Source organism: Zonotrichia leucophrys, unplaced genomic scaffold (assembly GCF_028769735.1).
Source record: "Zonotrichia leucophrys gambelii isolate GWCS_2022_RI unplaced genomic scaffold, RI_Zleu_2.0 Scaffold_45_405039, whole genome shotgun sequence".
In the NCBI taxonomy this organism is placed as follows: domain Eukaryota; kingdom Metazoa; phylum Chordata; class Aves; order Passeriformes; family Passerellidae; genus Zonotrichia; species Zonotrichia leucophrys.
This window is the reverse complement of record NW_026992250.1, coordinates 265,028-292,756: the sequence shown is the minus strand read 5'-3', so window position 1 is coordinate 292,756 and position 27,729 is coordinate 265,028. Positions and strand designations below refer to the sequence as shown.

Sequence of the window (27,729 nt, the reverse complement as noted above, 5' to 3'; positions counted from 1 at the left end):
CCCATCTTTAAATGTGATCTTGGCTTCCAGCTGCTCCAACAAGGACCTTTGGAGAGTTTGGCATATAGAAAAACCTATGAATATTTTGATGGTTTTCAAAGTATGCTTTTCCATATTGGCCATTTGCCCCCTTACCATAACATAATAATCTGTTATAGGCATCAAAGCTTTATTTAACACTGAGTATGTTGCTCCCTGTGAGAGTCTATCCGAAAATCTTTCATTTTTGCCTCACAATTGTCATGAAGAGAAAAGACCACCGAAAGGTTAAAAACTGTTGAGCCAGTTGGGAAAGAAAGTCTTATGCTTATTCAGTGTGTTCACAGGTGGTGTTTGCAGAACATGCCATGCTGAACTCAAAAGGGGCATGCTGCCCTTTCTGAACAATGGATCTGGACTTTGTCCCTACCTCCTGACCTGGCTGGTCTGAGCTCTGGGGTGGCTCCCTCCTCCAAGAGAAGACCCCTCTTGCCTGCCTTCAACCACCGTGACAGACAAACAGAGATGCGAATCCCCTCATCAAGGAACCAAGACAAGACAAGAAACCCCCTTGGCACCCCCCTGGCCTCCCCCTTGGCACCCCCTTCCAGAGACTGGGACTGAACCCCCCCCCCCCAGCTCGGGGAGGGGGGGAAAAACTGCCCAGAATAAACGTACCTGCGAGCATTCGGCCATGAAAACAATAGAGTAAACACCCCCCTCCTTCTGTTCCTATTCTTTTCCCCTCCTTGGAAACCTAATTTCGGCCACCCTTCCCCCAACGCAAAACGGTATATTTTGGGGTGCAATCCGACCGTGCTTTGAGATCTCCCCGGGAAGTGCACCAGTGAGCTTTGACGGCTGGACCCCCGAAGGGCAACGACACGTTTCGGTAGCTATAGCCCCCTGACCTTCTTTCCTCCCTCTTCCCTTGTCTTACCCTTTTCTTCCCCAGATTCCCTCACCAACGCACATCAGCTGTGGTTATTTCAATAAAATTGCATTTTGTTGATTTGTTACTGCAAACCCCCTGTGCCTTGTTGGTTATTTTTGCACCAAAAAATCATCCGTCACCCGTTCACTCGGGCGGACCTCGACACTCCCGTATCTACTAAAAACTCTATTTTCTTAGTTCCCATCTTTCTACCCCATCCCAACTCTTTGCCTTAATTTAAAGTCTTGGGGTATAAAATAGGCTGAGCACACTCAACGTTAATTATTTCTGTTGGGTTTCTTAAATTACTTGAAACTTTCTAATAATTCAAATACCCTGTTACTTTTCTTCTCATGACTGGTTGCTACTAAAATCCTTATAGCTCTCTGAATAGCCTTCGTTTCTATCCTGGGGTGACATTATGATGTTTGTATCCCCATTCCTCTGTTCTGTGCTTTTAAGACCGGCTCTGAAGAGTGGAAGTTTTGTTTGGGTTTCTCTTATCAGGGACACAGAGAGAGCGTACATCGGGCTGTTTTTCTCCTCTTCTTGCTTAGCTTGCTGCTTGGCTGGCTTGCTTTTCTGCTCTTGCTTCTGCTTCTGCTCTGCTTTGCCTCTGCTTATTAGTTAGTTTAGCCAAACAGTCCACATTCCGTCCTGGACTGTTTCTCCTCTCCTGTTTCTGTGACCATCTCGAACCTGCTCCGGACTGGGACCCGGGAACACCGAAGGTTTGGCTGCAGCAGTTGCCCCAGCGCCGGAGGGACTGAGAACAGAGCAACCACCCCCAAAAGAGACTTTCTGATTTTGTCATCTTTCTCAAAGCGGTGTCATCTGGTATTGTTCATTTTGTGTGCTGGGGGGGGGGTGCTGTGTCTGTCAAATAAACAGGTTCTTTCCACCTCTCTCCGAGGAATTTTTTCCCGAACCGGTTGGGGGGAGGGGCCGTGTGGGTTTTGCTTTCTGGAGGGGCCCTCCTTTGCAGATTCTTTAACAAATTTGCCCTAAACCATTACAGTTTCCCTAGAATAACACAAATGACAAAATGCCTGTCTTGGTCTCCTCCACCTAAACTCTGTTTTACAAAATCTCAGTCTTTTCCAGTTCTCTTCATGCACAATCTAATTAAAGCATTGTTTCCACTGGCACTCACTTTGCTGCCTTGCAAAAAGGCTGTGCTTGTTACAGCAAAAACTCTAATATGTCCACAAACACAGACCTCCCCCACCCCTCCCCATATCTCAAATCCATGAGAGTCAGGGCTTAAGTTGCTGTGGGAGGGGAATTCCTGGAATTCCTTTTATTTGTTTTACCATAGTTAGACATAAATCACCATACTGCAGTTTTTCGGCGTAAAATGCTACACTTGTTGCAAACAAAATCCTAAAATCTCCACAAACACAACCCTACAATCCCAAGAATCAAATTACCACAATGCAGGAGAAGAACCACACAAACTCACCAGGAGAGGGGTATCTCTCAAAGTGCCCACTTTACTCAACACAACATAGCATAAAGCACTTCAGCATCTACCCACATCAGTTTCCTCTGGTCCTCACACACTCTGCACACAATCAAAATAACAGCACACAGTAAAATTCCAGGGATCAAGTCCAAACTACTGGGGCAGAGGAACCCCCTGAATTCGTCTAGCCACGGTTAAAATGTGCACAATCTACACAAATCACCACCTTTAAACACAATAAATGTCCTCACCCATGTTTCTCCACTTGTTCAACTTCACTGCAGGGCACTTGCTGCCCCCCATAGCCCGCCCCAGCCGGTGCTCGGGGCCTCACGTGGCTGCTACAGACACGGGTAGAATTTCCCCCACACGCCGTGGGTACACTCACTCGCTTGTTCACTCTCTTTTATACACCATGCACTCACACCATTACAAACACATTAACATTAACCACACAATGCATTAACCATACAATGTCCAGACACCACAAGCATACAAACTTCAGGTTCAGTTGACTCACCCCCGGAATCGCTAGCGGTTGCCCTATCGAACAATGAACTCATCTCCAGCCACTCTATCGGCCAATGGCTGCCTACAGGCACAGGAACGAGGCTGCGCACTCAGACATCTCTGAGTGACTTACCCAGCAGTCCTATCTGTCTCTCTCCCCCCCAGGGCCCCTCGATACATACTGTTTATTCGCACAACAGCAGGTTATTGTGAGACAGAGTGGTGCCCCCTCCAGGGAACATCTTCAGGGCGCGCCAAGGAGGTCCATTCTCTCCTCTGCCCCTGCGAGGACAGAAAATCTCCTGGCTGGCTCGCCATAATGAATTGCGAAAAAAGAAAACCAACTCCACAACTTTGAGAAAGTTGTAAAGCCGGTATGTTTATTACAGCACTGGACACATGTGGGGATTGCTCCCCTTCAAAGACATGCGTACCTCTGGGAACTCCAAATCCTTTTTTATTTCCCATACTAATCCATATGCATGGAATTCCACAATAGCTTCATACATATTCATTTTACTGATTTCACCTTATACTTGTGTCTAGTTACCCTTGCAGCTATTTTTTTATCAGAAAGTACAGAAAGAACTACTGGGTCATGCTGCCCTGTCTCCCACAGTCTCTTTGTCTGTTTCAAAGTTCAAGGCCCCCCCTGATCTCTGTCCTTCGGCTGAAACATTTTCTTCGAGCATATTTTTTTTGCGAGAACAGGCAGTCAGACCAAACAGCTATGTTTGCAAGCTACAGACTTAATTCAAAGATGTACATTTTACCCAAATCAAAATAGATTTCTACTCTGGATAATTTCCACTGTCTCATCTGTTCAGTCTATCAGCTGGTGTGATAGCTCTGGGCATTCTCCCCTTCACATGCATTGTTCAGATAACCCAGGCCGGACATCTGTCATAGTGAGTTATCTATGGTGCCAGTGGGGTGCAATCTCCAACTGACAATAAATATGTTGCCTTGAGAACAAGATGGAGGGAGAGAAGATGAAATTTCTGACTGACAGACACTTCACTTTACAAACTATAAAAGCTACACAAAACTTTCACAAAGCAGAAGTCTTTTGCACACACCATGAAAACATGTAGGGCTTCTCATCAAGGTTTGGACACATCTTTGTGGTTACTTTCCTGGGAATTGAGTGAAGAACCTCCATCATCAATTTGGTGGTAAGCTACATTGACTCCTAACCTATACTATTTATTCACTAGCTGTAATATAGGTACCTTTTATTGTGCACTGTATTTTTATCTACTAATAGTTCTTTTTGTTTATTCTGTGTAGTAAGTAAATAAGTCTGTTTAAAATCTTCTGTCTGGTAATCTTGTGTCTATTCAATAAATAATTCATTTTATAATAGACCAAATCAGCCATTCTTAAGAACTTGTGAGTGAGAACCATCTGGGGTGTAGGCCACCTCAAACAGAGCTACTGCCAGAAATCTGAGTAAAGGGCAGGACTTGTCTAAGCTGTCACTCCATTTGTATCAGACTGCAACCAGCTCCTCCAGAAAGTAAGAGGAAAAACTCTTCCCTTGACATCTTGATATTTCTAGATCGTAAAATCATATATAGGCTTTAAGGTTATATGACAGGATGGTTTTCTACCATATGCATGGCCACTACATAGCAGCAGAGAACACTGAACTTTTTAAAAATAGCTAAATGCTGTTACAACACAAATAAAAATTTTAAAATAGCAACAATTCAATGGTACCTGCACCAGAACACTACATTGAAACAAACTGCAATTCCTGAATGCCTAAGAGCACCTAATGGTTCTCTTGACCCTTATATCACAGGTATCTCCACTGAATGCAGGTGGGTTTTCTCCATATTTCATCTCCAGCAACATACAATGAAGTTACAAATGGTATTACTGAGCATACCAAAATTTCCACTCAGTTAAGATAATACTGAAATTGTGATATAAATCTATTTTCATCTTTCATCTAAATATTTAGGGTGTCTCCTCTTATCTCTGTTATATATAATTTTTATATTGTGAAAAATGACAAATACCAAATGAAAAGAGCAATTAAGCAATGGAAGTGGTTTCCTGGGACAGAGCTATATGACCTTATAGGACTTTTTTTCTTTTACCTTTTATTTTCTGATTAGTCAATCACTGTTTAGCCATCACAGGGAAATGTAAGGTGAATTAGCAGAAAGAAGGTGAAGATTATAATGGAAAAGTTTAATTCTCCCCTCAGCGAGAACTGGTCAGCAGTTATGGCTAGACTCAAGTGAGGACCTATGTTGGGAATTCCAGTGAAGGTCAAAGGCAGAGAGGATAAAAAGCTGCACTGAGATCTTAGTGTCATGGCTTAAAAAGTATTAAAAAAAGTTTTAAAAGTTTAAACAGGAAATCTGATAGAGCTCCTATTGCAAGTTCTACCACACCATCTTATGTTTTTATCGGCATGGACAATAAACTGAAGGAAAATAACATGAAATGGCCTTTTTTAACTAATTATATTTCCAAGCAAGCCTGGTGGGGATCATGCCTCTACTTTGAAAACTCTTTTGGGTTCAGCAGTATTGAGAATTTTGACAATTTGTTGCATCTAAGTGAAATATATTAAATTGGAAGTAAAGGTTTAGCAAACATCTGTTCAAAAAGCAAAAAGGCTACAAATACAACTGTTATCAAACTGTGAAATCATAAACTTCCACTAAAAGACCAATAAATAGCCTTGTTAAAATTTTTCAAGACTTTTAACCCTTGTCTTCTAGGACACAACTTCCTTAATGCAATAGACACTGGAGCATTTGCTGGAGAATATTTTTTTTATTTGTCAGGCATATAGTAACCCTGATACAACCAGTGACTGAATTCAGTCTCTTTTCCAATATGTTTCTGTCTCTCATTTCTGGGTGTCACAATTGGTCTGATATAATACAGTTTCACGAATGGGAATGTTTTCCTTGGGTAAGCTCTCATTTTAGACTGTTTTTCATTGCTATAGTCCAGATACTGGTCTCGGTGAAGGAAATGGAAATGTCTAGGTGGCTTAAGCCTGAGCAGTCTTTGGCACTCAGTTACAAGTCAAAAAAAACCTTTGGAGCCTTACTTTGGCAGGTTATACAAATTCTCGGCTGATTCTCTTTTCATTTTGAAGGCTATGAATTACGGGGTTTTTTGAAGCTCTTTTTTTAGCACATCACAATGTCATCCACCACTGGTTGGTTCAGTAAAGCTCACCCTTTTCTAGAACCTTGTGTGAAATCTGCTTTGTGATAAATACCTGACAGTGCAGGAGCTCTGGGCTTGCTTACAAGCTAAATTCATTTATATTGCAGCAAAACACCTGCATCTGTGTCATCACAAAAGCATCTCCCTTTAGTAAAGTACAATTCAGTCTCTCAGACAAGATTCAGATTCCTTTCTTTGCCCCTCTGCAGGAGATGAACAGATGTCCTTAGCATCGAAAGGAGTTTCTTCCTTCTTCATCTACGCAGTTTATATATCCAAGTCATGAGACCTAAAACTCTTCAGAATCAGTTGTTGAGGGTTTATTGCTTCCATTACACTAGTCCCTTCCCATAGCCACTCAGTGCTCAGGATAATTTCTTTACATGACCTCTGCCAACTGGAAGTGAGAGATTTACACTGATATTGTACCCAGGATCTCTATATATTCAGCACAACCATCACCGTGATGAGTCCCTCTGGATCAGCAGTACACCACAGCAGTCATGGGACACAGACCCAGCTCCACAACTTCCCATGCATCTGGTCCTTCTCATCAAGACATGGCTTTTGTATGCTTTGTGAGCTGGAGCAGAGATTCTTCCCTCTGTACTGTGGCTGTTCTCCCAAAGGCTGGGCAATGACTACCACGCCATGAGAGTTGACACCGATGAGGGATACCTACCTTGCCAACAGGTATTATAATTGATGCTGTTGCAGAATGTAATGGTGAGATTTTTTTGAGGAAGCTCAACAAACTATGAGAGATAGGTGAAGGCAGGACAAATATTCAAAACAATGTTGTGCAACTGTCACAGACATCTTTTGTGGAAAATCCTTTCTTTTAGGATTTTTCCTCTTCTAAGAAGCTGGGGCCCCAGAAGAAAAATGTAAACAATTATTATCTGCTGTTGTGGAATGTAACAGGTGCATTTGTGATTGGTCTTCTGTGAGAGTTTGGATTTGCTGACCACTCACAGGAGAGCTTGCTTGCTTGCTTGCTGCCTGGACACAGAACTTTGTTATTCATTCCTATTCCTATTCCTATTCCTATTCCTATTCCTATTCCTATTCCTATTCCTATTCCTATTCCCATTCAATTCTTAGCTTAGCAGCTTCTGAACTTTTCTCTCAATTAGTTTTAGTATAGTCATAATGGATGATATATCATAAATTAATAAATCCAGCCTTCTGATCATGAAGCAAGATTCTCGTCTATCTCTCTCACCCTGAGGAACCCTCACAAGTCATGCAATATGCAACAACTCAAAGACTTTTAAAGGTTTTGGCTTAAAGCATGCACAACTTTCTTGTTGATCTCCCCAGAGTCTGGATGCAGACTGGCAGTCAATTACAAAAAGCCAGAGAAGTTATTGACCCATCAATATATTTGGTGTAGATGACAAGTCCCTCTTTGGCATTAAAATTTAAATGTAGTAGGTAAAATAGAATAAAGCAGAATTTACCTGAAGATGCTGATGAATCATAAGTACTTCTGTTCTTCCTATTTATCCTGAAGGGCTGAATGTCCTTTCCCCTGAAAGCTCCAAACCCTTCAAAGCTTCTTCTTTTATTCCCACTTGCATCCTTGTTCTGCTTTTCACTTGAGGAATTAATTTCACCAAACATGTCCAGGGACTCCGACCTTCCATTACTCTCAGTATTACCAGAGTATCTCTTTGTGCAAGAGTCAATGGGATCATTGCTTGAGTTGCTATTATGTTTACTCTGTGTCCACTGCTGGGCATCAGAAAATGATAACACAGACAGTGTATCCACTTCAAAGTTACTTTTTGAGCCTTTGTGTCTGGTTTCACAATGCTGGTGCTTCTGCTCCTCCTTGTGTTTTCTTTTCTCATTGAGCAAGGAGAAGTCTTTATCTGAGCTGCTTAGCTTTTCATTGATTGCATGGCTGGAGAAGCCAGTGGACTTGCTAGCAGAGACCACTCAGATCTTCAGGTGTCCCCAATATCTGCTCATCCTTATGCTTATGTTTGTGTTTCCTTTTGTGAAGTTGGCCACTTGAAAGGCTTGTTCCTCCAACTTTTGGAGGAGCCAAAGAGGACTGCATGTCTCCAAGACCCATTCCCATAGGGGCCTGTAGGTGCACTTCATGTTTTGCTTTATGTTTGGCAGTGGTGGACATCTTCATATGAGAGCTTGCATGGAATTGGGGTGGGGGCACAGTAGGTCTCAAAAATGGGGAAGCCGCTCCAAGTGTGTGAGACAGGTACAGAGGAGCTGGATACTGACCATAGTAACCAAGATTCATCATAGGCATAGATGTGTAAGGCATTCCATAGGGTGCATAGTAACTCCCACTGGGAATAGGGTAACCAAACCCTTGTAAAAAGGCACCTTTGTCATGGCATCATTGGTTTTGGCAGGTCTACCATGCTTCTTCTTAGACTTTATATCAGAGGTCTTGCGAAGATACAGCCATGGGTCATACTGGATATATGGCACAGGGTAGTAGTGACCAAAATTAATCCTGAAAATGCTGGGATATGGATTTTTATGATAAAATATATAACTTTTATGAGAAATCCTGAACACTTGAAACTTATTGTTGAGTTCATCAAGGTCTGCCAGAAACTGGAGGTCATCTCTGTTCTGCTGGCTTTTCCTTTTCCTCTTGTGCTTTGGCTTTTTAATACCCTCATGAAAGAGAAAGTTATCCACAATGAGATGTTTTTGCTGATGACCATGCCTGTTCTTTATGCTGGTGTCAGATGAGATAGCCTCAGGATTGTCCAGGGTGCAGAAATCAAAGGAGCATCTCCAGTGGGATTCTGAGCTTTTCTTGTTTTGGTCAGAAGTACTGTTGATGTCTGTACCTACCCCACTGTCGCTCGGGATGGTTTCCTCTCTGTGAGACTCGCTCACTGGCGACAGCGTGACTTCTTTCAGAGAACCTATTTCACAGAGGTGAGAAGGTGAATTAGCCATTAACCAGGGTGGAGACAGCTTCCAAGTTTTACGGTGCATTCCTTTCTCGGTTTTTGGAGGAAGAGCACTGATAGGTTGAAAATTTGGCATAGTTTTTAACTCTGAAAAATTAGTTTCAGTGCTTGCAGGGCTGAGGTTGTCTTTAATCCTCACTGTGTTGAAAATGGATGAATAGCTGCTGGTGATGATGACACAAGTGACTGCAGGTTGGAAGGCACTGCTGGGTTTTCTGGCTGGCTGAAAACAGGCCTTGAGTGCTTGATGGCTATCTTAGGTTCTTCTGTCTGAGGCTGCCTCTCTGCCCTTGGCTTTCTGCCCTGTTTTTTACCAATGTAGATAGTCCCCCTCTTGCTGACATTGATCTGCTTCCCTAGTCCAGCATCAATGGTGGTTGGCCCAACACTAAACAGGGTCTGGACTTTTGCTTTCAGAGCTATGCAGCTGGAGCAGGAGGACAAGATTTGATTGAGAATGTTTTTCCTCTTGAGGGTTTCCATTTTATTAATGATATTGATGGTCTTTTTATCTAAAACCCCAAGCTTCACGATCCTTTTGTGAAACTTGAGTTCACTGATGGACTTGTCCTCTCCTGCAACTATCTGGGCCAACTTGGGCAGATTGCTTCTCCTCTTCCTTTTCTTTGTTCCTGGAAATTCATGACTGATTGGACTCACTGGGCTGGTGGAGGTTCCCTCATGAATGGTTTCAACAGTGAGCAAAGGCTGTTTCTTTGGTTGTCCTCTTTTTTTCTTGACAGGTGTGATCGCAGTAAGACTGTCTGCATTGGTATAAAGAGGGCTAGATGGTGTGATTGGATAGGCTAAAGGAGGTTCTACCATCAGCTTCTCAGATGTTGTCATGGAGGTCTCCTGAAGGATAGATTTAGGTTGGTTACAGGTCCATCGCCACTTATCTGCATGTTTGGGGTGCTGGACTTCAGATAATTTGCTGGCTGTGGGAAGATCAGTGGGTATGAGAGTGGATGTCGCAGATACAGATTTTCTGAGTCTGGTGGCACATTTGGGGGAGGCTTTGTCAGTGAACACACCACTGTCAGTAGCTACTAAGGGGGACTCATTTTCAATCACTTTTCCTGTCTTTGTGGCTTGAAGATCTTTTTTACTCCCCTCTAGCTGAGAGCTAGTCCTGTTTGCTACTTCACTGCTCATAGCAAGTTCAGAAGGCAGGCTTTTCTCCTGGATAGTTTTCTCTATGAAAGATTTTGTGGACTGCCTTTTTTTCCTTTTGTGGCCAGAAGTATCTGTTGTCAGAGACTTTATTGGGATAGTAATTTGTATGCGACTGGTGTCACTTTCACAACTGCTAGCAGAAATGGGATTCTGATTTGAGGGTGATGTATCCAACACACCATCCATTGAATAAGACTCCTTTTTTCCTTCCACGCTGTCATGGGATTTGTTGTAAAATGCTTTCTGAGCACTCTTTACCGATTCGATGTCTGTGATTTGGATGGCTTGACTTGGAAAATTGTTTTTGCAGGACTTCATCTTTGTACTCCTGGTGGGCTGATTGGGGGCTTTCAGCTGCACACCTCCCTCCTGATCTCCAAGAGGCAAAAGCCCATTGCACTCGGAGGCACTGCTCAGCTGGGAAGCCCTGCTGATGCTGTTGGGTGATGGGACTGCACTGCAAATGGCAAGCTCATTACTACCAGCTGACAGCTTCCCCCATGTGCTGCAGGCGCAGGACTTTTTTGCCTGGGATTTGCTGAAGGAAACTCCTGGCTCCATAGTGGAGACCTTGGTGGCATGTAATGGTTTAGGGCAAATTTGTTAAAGAATCTGCAAAGGAGGGCCCCTCCAGAAAGCAAAACCCACACGGCCCCTCCCCGCAACCGGTTCGGGAAAAAATTCCTCGGAGAGAGGTGGAAAGAACCTGTTTATTTGACAGACACAGCACCCCCCCCCCAGCACACAAAATGAACAATACCAGATGACACCGCTTTGAGAAAGATGACAAAATCAGAAAGTCTCTTTTCGGGGGTGGTTGCTCTGTTCTCAGTCCCTCCGGCGCTGGGGCAACTGCTGCAGCCAAACCTTCGGTGTTCCCGGGTCCCAGTCCGGAGCAGGTTCGAGATGGTCACAGAAACAGGAGAGGAGAAACAGTCCAGGACGGAATGTGGACTGTTTGGCTAAACTAACTAATAAGCAGAGGCAAAGCAGAGCAGAAGCAGAAGCAAGAGCAGAAAAGCAAGCCAGCCAAGCAGCAAGCTAAGCAAGAAGAGGAGAAAAACAGCCCGATGTACGCTCTCTCTGTGTCCCTGATAAGAGAAACCCAAACAAAACTTCCACTCTTCAGAGCCGGTCTTAAAGGCACAGAACAGATGAATGGGGATATACAAGCATCATGATGTCACCCCAGGACATGGCACTAACTGCTTCTCTACTGGGTTCTCTGTTAACGAAGCAACTTTGAGAAGTGAATCCAGTATCAGAGCTTGCTGACCAGTCAAGATGGTGCTGGTTGCTACTTTTCTGCTGGTGCTTTGATTTTAAGGTGTCACTGGTGAAATCTTGTTGGACACCTGGATTATAGTACAGAGCAAAACGTTTTTGTGGTCTGTCATAAACCTGAAAGGTAGCAGAAAATAAAAATTAAAAAAAATAGTTTATAAGTCCATTCATAACCCCTGGTTGCAGCTCTTTATTTTGTACAGTGAATGACAACTCTTCTTAACCAATGTTCTTGTAAGGGTTCTAAACCTTTATAGAATCTTATATTTGAGCCAAATTTGCATTTAGATTTATGCATTGTAAAAACGTTTTGTTTGGTTTTCCCACTCTAACAAAAAGGGAAATATTTCTATAAATGCAAAATTGCTAAGGAAACATATTCTACTGACTTTTAATTTAAAGAACAAGTAAAATCACAGAATCAATTAGGTTGGAAAAGACCTCTGAGATCATTGAGTCCAACCTAAGACCAAACACCACCGTCACAACTAGACCATGGCACTAAGTGCCACATCCAGTCAGTCCTTAAATACCTCCAGGGCTGGTGACTCTACCACCTCCCTGCACAGCCCATTCCAATATCTAATCACCCTTTCAGTAACAAAATTCTTCCTAATGTCCAACCTAAACCTCCCCTCATGCAGCTTGAGGCTATGTCCTTGTCTTAGGTTGGAAATGGGGGTATGTATTCTATTCCTATCTGTCAGAGGTGGGGCAGTCATCTTCTGTTAATTGGGCAGTTTTTCTTTAGCTCTTCCATGACCAATCCTCCCTTTGTGGAGATAGTTTCTTTTAATAGGCCATTGGGTCTCACTGCATGACTGATTAAATTGCATCATCCCATTGTGAGAAGCTCTGCCCAGAGGGAGGAGCCAAATATTCCTACCTGGATATAATCTGAGATTTGGAAGACCACAAGCAGCCTTTTGCATTGGAATCCCAGAGGAAGACCAGGCCCATCTACACCACCACTGGATCTTCAGAGGAAGACTACACCCTTCTACAGGATCACTGCTTCAACAGAACCACATCTGTCACTTCAGGAGGACTACAACCACCATTTCAATTGGACTGCTACCAACACCCTGACCAACAGGGTGTCAGATTGTATTCTGACTCTGTCAGTGTTGTTTTGTATTACTACATTGTTTATTTATTTGTTTGTTTTCTTTCCCAATAAAGAACTGCTATTCCTGCTCCCATATCTTTACCTGAGAGCCCCTTAATTTGAAAAATTATAACAATTTGGAGGGAGGGGTGTTGGGGAGGATGAAACAAGAAAGCCTTTTAAATATGACTGCCTGGCAAAAGATTTTGAGAATATAGAAACTATAAAGGAGATTGAAATGAAAGCAACCTTTGAGATACCTTAGTTGTGACCAGTTGAATGCAATCTCCCCTGGAGGAAACAATTCCCTCTGCAAGCAGGCAGGCCTAAGAGTCAGAGCAGGCCTTGCAGCTTGGCAGATAAAGCCCAAAGAATAAGATTTAGGGTTTAACACGTAAACATAGTATGGTAATGTAGTGATTCTTATAGGTTGTGTGGAAATGTTATAAGATATGTATGCTGTAGTAGATTGGTTAATGAGAATCTGCATATTCAACACTAAAGATGATTTATTGTGTTGTAACGGGAGCTTCGCTCTCTTTTTGCTCTCTCTTTTTGCTCTCTTTTCGCTCGCTCTTCGCGCTCTCTTATCTCTCTTCTCCCTTATCTCTTTGCCCGCTCTCGTGCTCCTCTTCGCGCCCTTTTCTTTCTTTGCCTCTTTGTCTTCCCTCTGCACTTCTTCACCCCCTCCTTTCTACATGCTGTCTGCTCTTAAACCTTTGCCGTTGACTCTCTTACACTTTAAGCCTCTCCTCTCTGGGCCCTGCTTCGAGCTGAGCTGCGGCTGGCAGCTCGTAACAGGGCCCTTCACCCATGCCCTTTGTAATAAACCGATAGTTTCACGACTTGGCTTCAAAGAGATCTCGTCTCCGTCCGTCCCTACCGTGCGTGACCCCCGTCGCCTACAGAGGGGATTTACATTTTCCATTTCAGGGGAAGCTCCTGCCTTCCTTAAGCAGACACCTCTCTTTCCAAACCAAGACAGTCCTCTCATTCTGTTGCTGATTGCCTGGGAGAAGAGGCTGATCCCCACCTGGCTACAACCTCCTTTCGGGTAATTGTGGAGAGTACAAATATTCCCTTTCAATGGAAGTATGGTGCAACTCAGCCTCCTGGTGAGAATTCCTTTTTCCTAAAAAATAATCCTTCACAGAACTTGAAGTTCATCAACAGCAATTAAGCTCATTATTGTAAACAAGAAGAATGCAAAACTGTCTCTGGAGCTGCTAGCAAACAAGAGGAAAACCCATAGGTCCACTTCCCTATTGTAATAAGTAACAATATATTTGGTTATTAATAGCTAGATGATGATTTAAATTATAAAACAATAGCTAAATAGCTCTTGTTTAAGTAGAATATCTATAGGGCTGTATGGGAAACTTTTAAGAAGTGCTTGGGTTACAAACCCCCCCCCTCTGGTAACCAGATACAGCCACATCTGGTAATAATTACTAACCTTGTAGAATTGCTTGCTCTGCAAAAATTCTACCCTATAGATATAGGAGACTTTCTGAAACACATATAGTAACAATTATTAACCTTGCAAGAATGCTGAGCTTGAAAAAAAATTAGACTTATAGGTATGCCTTATAAGGAAAGCGGCCAAAGAGGAAGACTTGGGGCCTTCATCCCACCACCACCAGAAGGCAGAAAAAGACCCCTAGCAACAGGAGGAGCACGCGCAGAAAACAGACCACGTCATCCAAGAATCCGGAGAAAAAGGACAATAAAAAGCGAACTCTAAAGGGGGGAGGTGCGCGCCTAAGAGATCGAAGTCTCCTGGCCGCCCAGCGCTGAATCCTGCTTATCCCTGCTTGCATAATAGTAAAGATTATTGTACAATTCTTAAATTCGGTCAATTCGTTTATCACACTTGTGAAGCCAGAATCTGCAGATTTATTTCCCTAAATTTCCCCCCAAACTTAGTGCTTGATATCATATGCAGAGCATCAAGTGTGTGAAGCATACTTGGCAAGTTCAAGATTTGCTTTACTCTCTTTCCATTTTAATAATCTGATATTTGCAATGTTTGTGAAAGGTATTTTCAATATGATTTCAAATCTTCTGACAGGAGCTCTTCAAGCCACAAAGGTTACAGCAAGGGCAGATTTATGCTGAAGACTGTTTGTAGCAGGACATTGCCTGCCAAAGGAGGTCTTATCTGTTCTGCCTATCAGCTGCTGCAATAGCTCAGGACATCCTCCTCACATGAATCTGCTGATTGGTGCAATAACCCGGTCCTGACATAAACATCTTGCCTTGAGACCAGATTGAAGGGAGATAAGCTTTGAATTTTTGAATGAAAGACACTTCATTTTACAAACTATAAAAGCTACACAAAACTTTCACAAAGCGGAAGTCTTCTGCACATTCCCTAGAAATGTGTAAGGCTTTTCCCTGAAGCTGAGATGCTGCTTCATGGTTACTCTTCCAGAAGTTGAGTGAAAGGGCTCTGTGTATTCCATCATTAATTTGGTGGCAAGTTACATTGACTCCAAATCTATACTATTTCTTTGCAAGCTATAATAGAGGTACTTTTATGTTGTACATTGTTTTATGTAAATCTACTAGTAGTTCTTTGTTTCAACCTGTGTAGTAAGTAACTCTGTTTAAAGTATTTTGCTTGTTCATCTCCTGTCTATTCAATAAATAACTCATAATAAACCAGATTTGCCATTTTTAAGATCCTGTGAGCCAGGGCGGTTTAGGTGTGGGTAACCTGAATTTAAGCTGCTGCCAAAAATCTGAAACTAGGTCAGGGCTTGTCAAATGCTTTCACTCCATTCATAACACTGTTGCAGAGCAAAAGAAAGTTTTGTGTTTTTTTTTCTTGCTGGGCCTCCTTCAGCTGAAGAAATTTTGCTACAGCTGTAACTTTTTGAGAAGTCTCTTAAAGCAGAAAATTTTTTTTTCTTTTGCTTTCATTAACTGAATTTTTCTAATAATTTGTTTTCTTCTGTTACATTTAGGAGTTTTTTTTGGTAAAGCTCTGGATCAAATTGTACAAGTGATTTTGTACAGCTAGTACTACACACAACTGTCACACACATATTTTATGAAAAATCCTTTTACTAGGATTTTTCTCCTGAGAAGCTGAGAGGCCTCAGAAACAAAATGTAAACAATAATTGTCTGCTGCTGTGGAATGCAACGGGTGGATCTTTGATTGGTCTCATGTGGATGTTTCTAGTTAATGGCCAGCCACAGTCCAGCTGTCTCAGACTCTCTGGTCAGTCACATGATTTTATTATCATTCCATTCCTTTCTATTGCTTGCTAGCCTTCTGATGAAATCCTTTCTTCTGTTCTTTTAGTATAGTTTTAATATATAATTTTCTTTAAATATAATATATATCATAAAATAATAAATCAGCCTTCTGAAACATGGAGTCAATATTCTCGTCTCTTCCCTCATCCTGGGATCCCTGTGAACACCACCACAGACAATTGTTCTAAGCAAACTGTAATGACACAGTTCTGAATGCCAAATAAATGATGGGAGACTTAAATTTGTAACCAAGAAAAGAGTAGAAAACAACTGCTAAGTGTCTTGTATTTATGCATGTTATAGATACAAATTTTAATATTGGGTTTTTGCAAATATTAAAATGGATTTTATATGTTATAAAGATATAGTTTTTATTTCTGTTGTTAATTAAGCTTAGACATAGTTCTGAAATAGCTATGCTTGTGTAAAATGCCTGCTTGGATGGGATAACATCCAATGAACATAGGATGAGGACACCTGCTACGGATATGCCAACTATCAGCACTCACCATCTGAAAACAGTGTGGACCAAGGCCCAAACTGGAAGTGATAAAGAGAAGGAGCCAAAACCACAGCCAAGAAACACACATGCTCTAAAAAGGCAGATCCCAAGCAGGCGCCATGTAAAATTGTTCCTGGAATATGTAAACTAGTTTATGGATATGCATAAGGGTTTATGAATATGCAATGGGCTGATGTAAGGCAAAAGGTATTTAAGGGGTATCTCCGAAGGTGACAGTGTTCTCTTGGCTGAGTGTCAAGATGCACCCGGCCGTAATAATCTTTGCTCTATGGTCCTTGTCTCCTATTGTCCTGTATTAAACTTTTCAAATTTTTACAGGAGAGTGAACGTGTTTTTCACATGCAAACACTCTCTTACAATTAAGTTTCTACCAGTAGTGTTACATTATGTGAAAAGCGCCAATACTTGTTTTTTAAAATTTAAAAAGTTTAATAGTAATAAAATGGTTATAAATATAGTAATATAGAGTAATAAAAATTTGGGCTATTAGGATTAAGACAATACGAGACAATAAAAACAAAGAGTTACGGACAGTCTGGGTACCTTTTTCTGGGCAAAATAAGCCCGAAAAAGGACACCCGTTAACAGAGGATTAACCATTAAAAGCAATAGCCTGTTGCATATTCGTACATCTCAGACATGATGCATAAATTCCATCCAAACAATGGAGTCCGTCTGGTCAGTGTCAACTTCTATCCTGACAGCATCTTCAGGGATGAGTGAGGCAGGAAGAAGTTAGTTTCTTCTGATAAGGGAGCAATAAATTCTTTTTCTCTGAAAGATTTAGGTGTCCTGTGACTGCTATCTCAGTGTGAGTACCTCATTCCTCTCTTTAAAAAAATATCCCACATACATAGTTTTTATTTTAACTACAAAAGCTATATTTTAACTACAAAACTACATTTACCATACTATTAAAATGTTAATACAGCACTACTAATCAATGCAACATAATACATATAGTAAATATCTGTGTAGAGCCATATAATATGCACTTTTCACAATTAGGTCCCTGTTCAGGGTGTTTGCAACAGTTTTTGGGCAAGGAGAATGTCAACATAAGATGATTTTGACCTGGGAAATTAGATGTCCCCAGTTCTGAGCAACTTCAGCGGGATTTGAAAAGGGCTAAACACTCTCAAGCCCATGGTGCATTATCTAGTGACCGCTAAGCATACATGTTATTGGCAAATTGATGTTGCGATATCTTTCATGAGCATATAAAAATGGGCATATGACTTTTCTGGTTATTTGCAATAACAATGAAGGTGTTCTGGTCCATCATCTGTGGAGTAATCAGGGATTGTAAAGTCCTGTGGATAGTTCAGCTGCTATGCACATGGACCGGCAATGTTCAGGAAAACAGATTTCTAGGAATTGTGGAATGAGAAAACGAAAACATGCAGCTGCAGTGAAGCTGCAGATGCTGCAGGCAAGTGACACGTGGTTTCTCCAGCCTGAGAAAAAAAGCCAAATGCATAAACAACCCTCAGGCAATGAATGACTTTTTCCTCCTCCTCCCAGCGATCCTGCGCAGCGACCTCCTGCATGTGAGCCACACAGCACATGGTGGCCATGATGCATGCCCTCTTTCAGAAAATGGAGCCCATCTGTGCCCATGTCCTTGAGATGAAGCATGGGAGGGTTCAAAAAGAAACCAGCAGTGCTGGCGTTGAAGTTTGATAGTGTGAAAAACACATTTACTCTCCTGTGAAAATTTAAAAAGTTTAATACAGGACAATAGGAGAAAAAGACAGTAAAGCAAAGATTATGGCACCAGGTGTGTCTTGTCACTCAGCCAAGAGCACACCATGACCTTTGGGGATACCCCTTACATACCTTTTCCATTACATCAGCCCATTGCATAGTCATAGACCCTTATGCATATCCATATTTTTCCACAAACTAGTTTACATACTCCAGGAACTATTTTACATGGCCCCTCCTTTGGTCATGTCAATGGGTCAAATGAGGTTTCGGCCTCATTATGCTGGGGGAGCTATTTTCTGGGTATGATGAGGGAATTCACCTCCCTCTCCCTGCCCAAGATTGATGTGAATGCTTATTGTCAGAGACTGAAATGGTTCATGCCTTAAACATTGTTATGAAGGAGTTTTGCCCATTATAGCAAAATCCATATAAAGAAGCTACAATCACAGAAGCCCACCCCTCCTTGAAGATTCCTGACTGTAATTTGGACTGTGAGTTAAGCCACCTAGATAAGATAAAGGGGACACTATTGTTCAGTCATCTCAGGTCTAGGGAGAAGTAAACAAGGCTGAGGGAAAAGAATGCATCCACAAGAAAGCCAAAGGCATCAGAAAATCATCCCTGGCTGGGCTTGGGTTGGGAGAAACCACAGCCCACAAAGGCCAGGTTTGCACACACTTTCCCCCAAACTGAGGTGGGAGAAGGAGGTTTCGGGTGTGTGGTGCAACCTCTGGTCAGAGACACTAAACAACCCTCCTCCCTTATACAAACCAGCACAGCTGTGAAACTCCCAACCCCATAGGCCACACCCTCAGGACATTCACGTGGGAGGCAGCTGAGGGGGTGTTATAATCCACCAAAGACCCCCCAAAGTGCTCCCCAGACTCATTCCTGAGGCCTTGTACCACAGGACTTCATGTGATGCAAAGTGATGCAACAGACCCAGAGTCTGCTGTAAGTGACTGTCAAACTGCCCACCTCCCCTCAGGGGGAGGTACATGGGCATTCCCACCTGGCCTGAGCATATATTAATCCATTGAATAATGCAGTCTCTCATGGTCTTAGCTCATCCTTATGTAAGCTGTTTAATACTGTGTCTCGGGGTGACTCTATTATACCGTATCCCCTATTGTCTGCTTTATTCACAGACATGGGTCCTGTAACTTTAAGCTGGGTCCAAGAGAAGGAGGGAGCTTGTGGAATTCTTTCTGAGGTCTGTGTTCAAGCATAGGTATTCCCCCGGCTCTTTATCAGGAGACACACGGAGAGTTGCATTGTTTGCTTAGCTAGCTTATTTTCTGTTAGCTGAGGCAAGAAGTTTTTTCTGGGACTGTGGCTTCTTCTTCTGGAACTGTTCAGCTTTGCTCCGGACCAAAACACCGCTGGGTATGTGAGAGTCTGTCTGAAATATTCTTCATTTTTTGCCACATGATTGCTGTTATGAACAAAAATTCGGTTAATATTTTTTTGTGAGAAAAAGTTACAAAAAGGCAGCCAGATCTCTGTCCCTGCCAAGGTCCTGCGTGTTTTGTTATTGTAATCACAGGTCCTTGTAGCTTATCGCTCCTTTTGTAAAAGCCCTGACTAGGGCGAGGTAATGGCCCTTCCCCGAGGCTAAGGTGTTCTTTTCCTAGCATAGTGAAGACACCTGAGAGGGTGGGGGGGGTTATGCAAAGTGACTCCAAAGTCCAGAATGCTTTGTGGGACCCCGACTCGAAATGCAACGAGGAAACCCCAAAAACAACGAGCCAAATAAGAATTGAGAGACTAAAATGATGTCTGGACATGAGGAGCCGATGGCTGAGCCTGCAGAGATGTGGAGTCCCTCTCGCCCTGAGCAGGGAGTGGTCCCAACGCCGGCACTAGCCACCTGGGAAGGTCTCAGGATTAACATCTGACAATCTGACGGGGACCTCACGCCCTAAGGCTCCCACGAGGACTGGATCCCCGGCTCTGCCCCTAGTGGACGGAGCTGCGCATATCCTCCTCCTCTGCGTCGCCCTGGGAGACGCGACGGGGACTGCAGCCCTGCCGAGCCGCCCAATCCTGAGCTGATCACTTTTAGTAAAGGCATTATAAAGGAGAAGAAGTCTCCTGGCCCTGTTTATTTCAATTGCCATGAAGACCACCAAAAAGTTAAAAACGTTTGAGCCAGTGGGGGGGGGGGGGGGGAATCATGTGCTTCTTAGCTCACTGTTTCCACAGGTGTTGCTTGCTACACGCCACGCTGAGCGTGAAGGGGCACCCTGCCCTTTTCTGAGTAATGGATCTGGACTTTCTCCCCACCTCCTGGACTGGCTGGTTTGAGCTTTGGGGTGGTCCCTCTTCCAAGAGAAGACCCCTCTCGCCTGCCTTCAACCATTGTGACAGACAAGCAGAGATATGGGCCTCTTCATCAAAGAACGAAGACAAGAAACCCCTGTGCAAGAAACCCCCCCTTGCACCTTCTTCCAGAGACTGGGACTGAACCCCCCCCCCCCAATGCGGGGGAGGTGTGCAGTGGGGGGAAGGAAAGCTGCCCAGAGCAAGCACAGGTGCGAGCACTGGGCCATGAAAACAATAGTCCTTGCTTGTTGCCTGGCTTGCGTTTGTGTACCCCTATTCTTTCCCCCCCTGAAGACCTTTGTTTCAGCTGAGAAACTCATCCCCTTCCCCCAACGAAAAATAGTATAACTGGGGTCCAGTCCAGCTGTGCCTTTTGAGATCTCCCCGGACGTGGCCTGGTGAGCTTCAACGGCCTCAAAGGATAAAAGCAGCATCACGTTTCGGTAGCTATACCCATGCCCCCTCCTTTCCTCCCTCTTTCCCTTATCTTTTCCTTTTTTCCCGGTTCCCCCTCACCAACGCATTTCTGTTGTGGTTATTTCAATAAAACTGCATTTATTGATTGTTATTGCAAATCCCCTGTGCCTTCATTGGTTCATTTTGCACCTTGAAATCACCGCGTTAACCATTCACTGGGACGGATTGCGACAGAGCCCCACGCTGCAGCCCGGCAGGGGAGGCTGCAGGGACACCGCATCCCGGCTCCAGACCTTGGGAGAAGCCTAGCAGGACTCTAAAATCCACCAGCTTTCTCTACAACAAGAAGGTTTTATTATCTAACATTATTCATTCTTTTTCCCGTGCCTGCATGCAGTCTGTTTGTTAAATAAACAGATTTTTTTCGCTTTCCTCCAAGAAATTAATTTTGAATCGGGGGGGGAGTGCCAAAACCTGCCTTTGCAGCAGAGAGGACGCCGTTTCCAGATGCTTCCTCCTAATTTGTCTCAAACCGAGACATTCTGTTAATAATATTAGTTAATACTCTTGGCACACTATGGGGCTTGTGGAATCTGGTGTCATCCTGGTATAAGAGAAAACAAACTTTAGGTGAGGAGATATTGAAATATGCCCTGAGGTGTCCAGTTCCTGGGCGGCAGGGACTTGGGCAAGTTCCTAGGGTGGTTATCACCTCCCATTACCTGGGACTTCATACCTGAACAGGCAAGCTGTTGTTGTAAGGGGCCCCCAGCCGGGTAATAATTAGTATAAACTTCATGATTTACAGAAAGTTGATTAATAATAATCTTTATTAATAAACCCATTGTTCTTTTATAGACAGTTGTAATACAGGTGTACTTGAGTGGTCCTTTAATTAAAACACCATCACCATTGCCTAATTAGGAAACCACCCTTTGGTAAACAAATCTCCATAACACATTCCACATGTTCACAATACTAGGTGCAGCAAGTTAAGATAAGAATTGTTTCTCATTCTTTTCTCTGATCTTCTCACAGCCTTTCCCAGGACGATGCCTGGGAAAGTCATCTGTTGCTCTCTGTGACCAGAGAGCTGCTGCCACAGCAATAAACTCTGCCAAAGGGATGTGTCATCTGATAGAAGGGTGCCTTGCCTACCCCAATGAAAACTAGCAGCTTCCCACCCTGTACTGACACCACTCTCTGTGAAAGGATGGGGGGATAGTCATTAATGAAAATGTATATTTGGTATAGAGATGGTTTGAGGATGTAGTTTAAGTTGTATGTGTGGGTAAGAAGGAATTCAAGTAATGAGAAATAAATTAAATTGAACAATTATAAAATATATAAAGCATGTGGGATCTGAGTATGACACAAATGGTATGGAATAAGGGGTGGAGATTGTATTGGGTCTGACTGAAATAGAGTTCATTTTTCCTTAGCAGTCCTCACAGTGCTGTGCTTTGCATTCGTAGCAGGAAAGGTGTTGAAAACACACCAGTGTTTTGGCTACTGCTGAGCAGCGCTAGAACAGCATCAGTGCTCTCTCTCAACATTTTTTCCCCTCCATCAAGGGGCTGGGAGTGGGTCCCCTGGGAGGGGACACAACCAGGCCAGCTGACCCAAATTAAACAAAGGGATATTCCATTCCGTATGACACCAGCTCATATATAAAAGCTAGGGGAAGGAGGAGGAAGGGGGGGGAGTATTTGTTATTTACAGTGTTTGCCTTCTGGACCAACCTCTCCATGTGCTGAAGCCCTGCTTCCTGGGAGGTGGTGAACATTGCTTGCCGATGTGGAGGGGTTTTTTTCACCCTTTGCCTATGTGCACACAAACTTTTGATTTTGCTTACTTTAGTAAACAGACTTATCTCAACCTACCAGTTGTTTTCTATCTTATTTTTCTCTCCCCTTTCCCACTAGGAAAGGGAATGACAGAGTGGTTTGGTGGGCACCTGGCATCTAGTCAAGGTCAACCCACTACATAGTAGGATGCAATTTGAATGCCAAACTCATGAGTTTCAGTCCTCAGCTTTGGCAATGGTGGGTAGACCCATGAGCAGGATACATCTCTGACATGGTTTGAGAAGAAGTAAGTTTTCTGGGATATGAAGTGGTCAGGCCAATGGGTGCTCAGATTTTAATATTGGCACCTGGTTTGGCCACTGTGATTTGGATACGCCTCTGAGAACACACAGGGGCTAAAAGCAGAGCTCTTGCCTGGGAGGCTCTCTTGGGATTTCGGCAAGGGAAGCAGGTCAGCCCTCCCCTGCCCAGCTGTCCACTGCTGGGCGGGGGAGGGGAAAGCCAGGCGGCCGTGAGGTAGGCCAGGCCTGGGACAGAGATGGGAGGTAGGCCTGGCCTGGCCCAAAGGTGGAAGAGAGAGACACCGGGAGCCATTGGGCAGCCCCCCCCCCCCATCTTAGGGAGACGGAGAGAGAGAGAGGGCCGGTGCCTGGGACTGGACTGTTACCTTGAAATTTGATATCATGTGCTGCCGGCACAGCTCGGCCTGCCGCGAAGGGGGGGTGTGGTGCAGCGAGGAGAGGAGTCCGGCCGTTTGTAGGAGCTTTTAACTCCTTTGGGGACAATGAAAACTTTGCAGAGCACTGACCTTTCCTGGAGGGGAGATGGAATGGAGGATGAAGAGGGAATTGAGCAAGTGTTGAAGGTCTGAGCAAGGGAGAGATGAGAATAGAGAAGCACTTTGGGTGGAAGAGATGGTGGAGTGGCTCTTTTGCTGGACTCTTTTTGTATAGCCATGGACAGAACCATGTTTCCTTGTGATGCGGAGACTGCATTCCAGGGGGAGGCAGTGCCTCGGAACCAGGAGGGTTCAGTGGTAGTACCCCTCGGCCCCAGGGGGTGAAAAATTTGGGGGGGACAGGTGTCCCGAACGAGAGACTGTGCCCTTTTTCAAATGGGACAAGGCATCCTTAAAAGATGATTCTAGAAGCAGCTCTGGTCCATGTTCAGTGGTGAGAGCACTGGACATGAAAGGAACAGGTCACCATGGCACAAGAAGGACTCCTCTCCTCTTGATGAACTGAAGATTGGGTATTCTAAAGGGTGGTGCCGGACCAAGAGTTGGTGATTTGGGGAATGTATTGTATTGGAGATTTGGTGGGAGGAGGAAGTTATGTATTTGTAACGTTTTCATTTTCCTTGTGTGTTTCTCTTTTTTCCCTAGTAGTTTAGTTAATAAAGTCTTCTTTATTTCTAAGTGGGAGCCTGCTTTGCTTATTCCGGGTCACATCTCACAGCAGACACCAGAGAGAGAGTATTTTCATGGGGGCACTGGCATTGTGCCAGTGTCAAACTGTGACAATCTCATACACTGGCAACTGAAGAGTAATGGCCAAAGAACAGATAAGTTGTTTACACTATCTAATTACACCTGCCTAGCCGGACCTCTGCAACCCCACACCTGCAGAGTTGCTTACTGTGGGATCTCAGCACCTCAGGACTGAGGTGCCGAGTCACCGAGACCACCCTTGGGGGGCTCGGGAGTCCTGGAATGTTGCCAGAAGTGTCTGGTGGCTGGACTTTGATCCTACACAAGAGACGACACCTGTATGAGGATAGGAGGATTTCACCGGGGTGAATGGTGAAGGGATTAGTTAATTAGAGGGTGAGACACAGGGTTTAGGATTTCTGTACAGGGGGGTTTAGAGAAGTAAGATGGAGGAATTGGGGCGTGTCCTGTCCTTCTTCTTCTTCTTCTTCTCCTCCATCTTCTGTGGTGATGGTGGCACTTTGGGATTGGTCATTACTAAAAGTGCACCGGGCAATAAGGGTGAAAGGTATTGGGGAAAAATGATAAATATTGTATACGCAACTTTGGGTATAAAGATAGGTGACCGCCCCGGAGGGGGGACTGTGTGCTCATGGCTGGCTGCTGAGCAGACCTCTGTCGGGCCGAAAGAAAATCTTTTAGATAAACAATTAATAGACATAGAGACCGAAAGAAGAACTGAAGCCTCTTCTCGTCCTTTGATACGCGGGCTGCCCCAAGGCCACTCCGGGCCTTTCCAGGCCCTCCAAACAGCCGAAAACTGGACAGCTTACTCCTCTTAACAGTTTTAATCTGGCATGCAGCCCTTGCAGCTGAGGAGATGGGACTGTATCAGTTCCATGATGAGCAGTACTCTACTCTGCAAGTAGTACTCAGCAGCAGAATCCATCCCTCAGGCACTCTTTTCATTTAACTTCTGGATGTCTCATTCTGCCTCCCCTTTTGTTGGGACGGATGAAAGTTAGACAACAAAGTCTCACAGATATGTGTGCTTGGCAGAAAGATTTTTGAATGTAGAATCTGAAGAAGGAATAGAAATGAAAGCAAGTGTTGATATAGAAGAAAAGAATTGCTGAGCCAGTCTTACAGGATAACTAAGAAGGCTAAAGGGTATGTTAGTTAGAAGGGGTTTTTATGGCTTAGAGCAAAGGATAAACCCACCTCAAACAGAAGATGTTTTTACCAAGCAAAAAGATTCCACAGGCAAACAATTCTGCCAATGTTGCAAGTAGAAAAAAGGTCTCAGAATTTTCCACTGCAAGAAAACTGAAAAACAACTTCTAGCTTAAACTGTAATGTACTAACTTTTTGTGATTGGAGAATAGTAACATGAATATGGTAATGATAGTAGTTATGATAGGCTATAGGTAAAAGTAAAGGTATAGATTGGTTCCTCTGTATTAAGATGCTCAGCAAAGTATATAATGCATTGTAACCAAAAGTAAAGGGTCTTCAGGTTTGTCTGCAGCTGGAGCTGACAGCTTGTAGGCACAGGCTCTGTCACCCACGACCCTGGACTGCGGTAACATCTTGGATACAATAAAATGCATTTTGAAGAGCCACCTGAAGTCCTGCATCTCCCGTTCAGGCTCTTACACCCTTTCCCTTGTCTGAGCTTCTGTCTATATCAACATGCTGTTTCCAATCCCAAACAAAAAAATGGAAGGACATGCCAGCAGCCAAATTAGGAGCTTAGGAATATTGGAAAATAATATAGTAGCAATAGTAATACAATTAGGGAAACCTAACATCTGAAAAAAATCTGATTGCTTACAAGGGATGGCCCCCTTCTGCTCCAAATGCACCTTTTTAAAGAGATAACACACATACAGCTTTTCCAGAATCTGGATGGCAAATCAAAGTTAATACTACAATGCCCCCTCTAAATCATTTGCAGAACCATCTGTGTAATGGCTCCTCAAGTGCAATTCCTTATTAAGAGGCTTTATCTGGAGAGATAAGCAGCTGTTCCCACATCACTTATTGTTGCCTGCTGTGATTTTAAAACACCTGCACTATTTTGCTCTTCATTTTCATATTTTAATCACCCTGAAAGTTGAAAAAAAGTACATAATTGTTTCTGTGGATTAATTAGTACACAGTCTCCTTGTGGAGACAATTTAAAGGCAGACAGAACCTCAATCAGCAAGTTTGTTTTAAAAATTAATAGCATTGGGAGCATTTATGGGGTTGGTATCCACAGTAACACATCAGAGTGTGCTCTGGGGACATACCATCCTTTGTTATCTTTTTCATAGGAAAAAGAAAAGAAAAGAAAAGAAAAGAAAAGAAAAGAAAAGAAAAGAAAAGAAAAGAAAAGAAAAGAAAAGAAAAGAAAAGAAAAGAAAAGAAAAGAAAAGAAAAGAAAAGAAAAGAAAAGAAAAGAAAAGAAAAGCTTTTCTTAACTAATGATGTCACTTAGAGTCTTGGGAAGTGCTCGCTTTAATCTGAGGGCCACCCCTAACTCTCAAGTGAGATTAAATCTCACCAAAATACCAAGTAATACCTCTGTGTGGTCTAGGAACTTGTAAGCCATCTTTGGTAGCAATTTTGGCGACAAGGAACTAGCATCTCATTGGAAATCCATGGGATGAATCTGTGACTGCTTGAACATATATGGGCATTTACTCTGCTTGCCACCTGTGTTGGCAAGATGCTGGGTCACCAGGTGGTGTGTCCAAGGCATGCAGAGGTTATTAGCTCAGGCACAGCACTCTGCTATAGTGTCTTAGGGTGAGGCTTGTATCCTCAATTGTGTGTTCTGTTTATGCTGGATATTATGTTCTGTGCCTTCAAGACTGGCTCTGAAGAGCAAAGTTTTGTTTTGTTTTTTTATCAGCCTGCTCACTCCGCGAACAGTTGTCGGGACACAGAGATGGGGGCAGTACACAGGGCAGCTTTTGCTTGTTGCTCTTGCTTTCGCTTAGCTCTTGTTCCTGCTTTGCTCTTGCTTTTGCTTCTGCTTGTTAGTTAGTTTAGCTAGGCAGTCTGAATTTTCCCTGGACTGTTTTTCTTTCCTTCTCTTGGAACCACTTGAGCCTGCTCTGGACTGGGACCTGGGAAACACCAAGAGTTTGCACCTTGTGGCCTGCAGCAGCTATTCCCAGCGCCAGAGGGACTGATAACCGAGCGACCACTCCCAGGAGAGACTTTCTGAATTTGTCATCTTTTTCAGAGTCGTGAAAGACTTTTGTCATCGGGTATTGTTCATTTTGTCTGCTGGGAGGCGCTTTGCCTGTTAAATAAACAGATTCTTTCCACTTCTCTCTGAGGAATCCTTCCCAAACTGGTTGGGGGGAGGGGCCGTGTGGGTTTGCTTTCTGGAGGGGCCCCCTTTGGAGGTTTTCTCCCAAATTTGCCCTAAACCAGGACATATAGCAATGATATTGCATGTTAAGTGGGCCTTCTTGTAACCACACAGGTCAGAGGAAGGGCAGGCCTGAATTCATACCTCCTTTAACTTAGGTTTATACTTGAAAGTACATCAGACAATGCTGATAACAGAACTTTGGTGCCTAGGAAAAGGTCAACCTGAGATTTTAAAAACTGAATTAATAAATCTGGCAGCACTGAG

The 27,729-nt window shown here is 43.5% G+C and overlaps 1 protein-coding gene across 1 annotated transcript in view; it reads right to left on the bottom strand.

The window, feature by feature from the left end:
• The window catches only part of LOC135460428 (SET-binding protein-like), a 65,187-nt gene that overhangs the window by 29,974 nt on the left and 7,484 nt on the right, over window positions 1-27,729 (bottom strand). Inside the window, 5 exon segments of the mRNA XM_064737245.1 lie at window positions 7,553-8,025; window positions 8,027-8,435; window positions 8,438-9,187; window positions 9,190-10,805; window positions 11,427-11,626. Of these exon segments, the coding sequence (XP_064593315.1) occupies window positions 7,553-8,025; window positions 8,027-8,435; window positions 8,438-9,187; window positions 9,190-10,805; window positions 11,427-11,626 (3,448 nt within the window).